The sequence below is a fragment of the Salvelinus sp. IW2-2015 genome, unplaced genomic scaffold (genome assembly GCF_002910315.2).
Source record: "Salvelinus sp. IW2-2015 unplaced genomic scaffold, ASM291031v2 Un_scaffold2414, whole genome shotgun sequence".
Taxonomy (NCBI): domain Eukaryota; kingdom Metazoa; phylum Chordata; class Actinopteri; order Salmoniformes; family Salmonidae; genus Salvelinus; species Salvelinus sp. IW2-2015.
In genome coordinates, this window is record NW_019943735.1 from 18104 (window position 1) to 20407 (window position 2304).

General features: G+C 48.5%; 1 protein-coding gene across 1 annotated transcript in view; it reads right to left on the bottom strand.

Moving 5' to 3' along the window:
* Positions 1-262: 262 nt before the first annotated feature.
* LOC112073902 (uncharacterized) overlaps positions 263-2304 on the bottom strand; it is a 36646-nt gene continuing 34604 nt past the window's right edge. The window contains 3 exon segments of the mRNA XM_070440319.1: positions 263-517; positions 1711-1834; positions 2014-2171. Coding sequence (XP_070296420.1) covers positions 278-517; positions 1711-1834; positions 2014-2171 — 522 coding nt within the window. The 3' untranslated portion in view covers positions 263-277.

Below are 2304 nucleotides of genomic sequence, written 5' to 3' on the forward strand. Positions count from 1 at the left end.
ACATCTCACAGTTCCTCAAGGCACACCTCCAGTTCCTCAAGGCACACCTCACAGTTCCTCAAGGCACACCTCACAGTTCCTCAAGGCACACCTCACAGTTCCTCAAGGCACACCTCACAGTTCCTCAAGGCACACCTCACAGTTCCTCAAGGCACATCTCACAGTTCCTCAAGGCACATCTCACAGTTCCTCAAGGCACACCTCACAGTTCCTCGAGAGATATCAAGAAAAACCTTTCTGAGATTTACCATGTAATTCACCATGTAATTCAAATGTCTCAAAGCTGATCAAAGATAGTCCCCCCCCCCACCTTGACGTCTGGCCAGGACGAGGCAGTGAAGTCACAGTCGGGACACTTGAAGGTGGAGGGGTCGATGTGGGCCCTCTTGTGGTTCTCCATATCACTGCGGCCGTGGAACGACTCCATGCAGATACGACAGGAGAACCTCTTAGGGTTGAGCTGGTTCTGCTGGGGAGAACCCACCATGGAGGGAGAACCCGGGGCCTCGCTGCTCAGCTGGAGAGAGAGTGAAAGAAAGAAAGAGAGCGTGAGGATGAGACTTCTGGGGTGGACAGCAGACTTCTGGGGTGGACTTGGTTCTGATATCCTGGGGCCTCAGACAGAGGGAGGATGAGATGACTTTCTGCAGCCTAATACTAGGCATAAACTATATGACTTCTAAAATCTTAACAACTTGGACCTGCTCACATTTCCTTGTCCCAGATCTTTCCTTCCATCCATCCTAAACCCCAGGACGTGGGTGCTCATTTGTCACCATGACTCCCTAGTTGATCCTGCCCTGTGTTCCTCAGGTGTCGTAGGGGGGGAAATCCTGACACGCAAATTCCCGAGCAGCACGTCATTATCATAAAAATATTAAAAAAGAGGCGGAGAATATGGACCAGCCAATGGTTGGGCAGACGTGGACAATATGGACGTTCTTATTCTACAGAGTGAATTAGAGGTCATATAAAATGTTTAATATTGAAAAGGCAGCGGTGTTCTCTCCACAGCTCCACCAGTCTGTCTCCCATCACCRCAGTCCACATGGTGCCTGCTGCTGCTTGTTGTTGTTGTTGATGCTGTTTTCCTCTTCACCGTCATCGTTTTGGTCTCACATGCTGAGTGCTCATTGGCTATTGGCAGTAGCCCTTGCCCGATTGCGCGTCGTAGCGCTGTTCAGACTGCAAAATTGCACCACCAACATGACACGTCAGAAAATTTACAAAAAAATAAATAATAATAATCGGGACATCATCAAGTTTATTTTATATAGCCCTTCGTACATCAGCTAATATCTCGAAGTGCTGTACAGAAACCCAGCCTAAAACCCCAAACAGCAAGCAATGCAGGTGTAGAAGCACGGTGTAGAAGCACATCCGACAGAAGTCTGGAGAACGGAACAGCCATCATCGGCGCGTACCTGACCCGCTCATACTACACGAGTCCCGACGTACTGATCCTAGCCCAAGTTCACAGGATTTCACCCCAATCATGAAAATTAGTCTGGAACGGCAAAATCGTCTAGTACAACTGTACTGAATGGCCAGTGATGACCTCTCAGCCATCTTCTGTTCAACCGAACAGAACCGAAAAGCCACAATCCTGACCACATGGTTTGGTATAAAGCTGAGGGARGGGACTGAATAAATGTAACCACTCAAATGAATAGACAGAGCTATGGATGCGGTGGTTCCCTTCTGGCTTACCTCGACCTGCTGCAGCACCCCGTCCCCTAGCCCGGAGGACAGGTAGTACTTTTCTCCATTCTCTCTGACTATTTCTGTTCCCTCCTCCTCTTCTTCCATGGGCTGGGGACTCCCCTCGCCACTGCTGAAAACACAACACAACACACACACACACACACACACATTGGAACGCAGTGAAAACAAGGGAGTACTTCCTGAACTTGTCCAATGAGAGCAGAGGATTTTTTCTTTCTCCCATTGCTCTACTAAACACAACCCTGGTGAGACCATGGTGTTGTACCTGACTGATGTGATTGATTGTACCTGTATCCAGGTCCGGTGCTGTGGATCTCCTCTGTAGCTTGTTCCACCTGTTCCAACACACTGAAGCCTTCTGCCCCCTCATAGGCCTGGATGGCCACCTGGGTGATCTCTCCATTCTCATTGGTCTCTGCCTCATAACCCTCCTGCACTTCCTGGACCTAATGGATCATTATTTTGGTGAATAACATTTTGATTGTTTTTCACACAAACACAAAGATGAACACCAACAAACAGAACAGACAACAAACCCAGTCAACACCACACAATGTCATCTAGAAGTAAAAAGGTCCA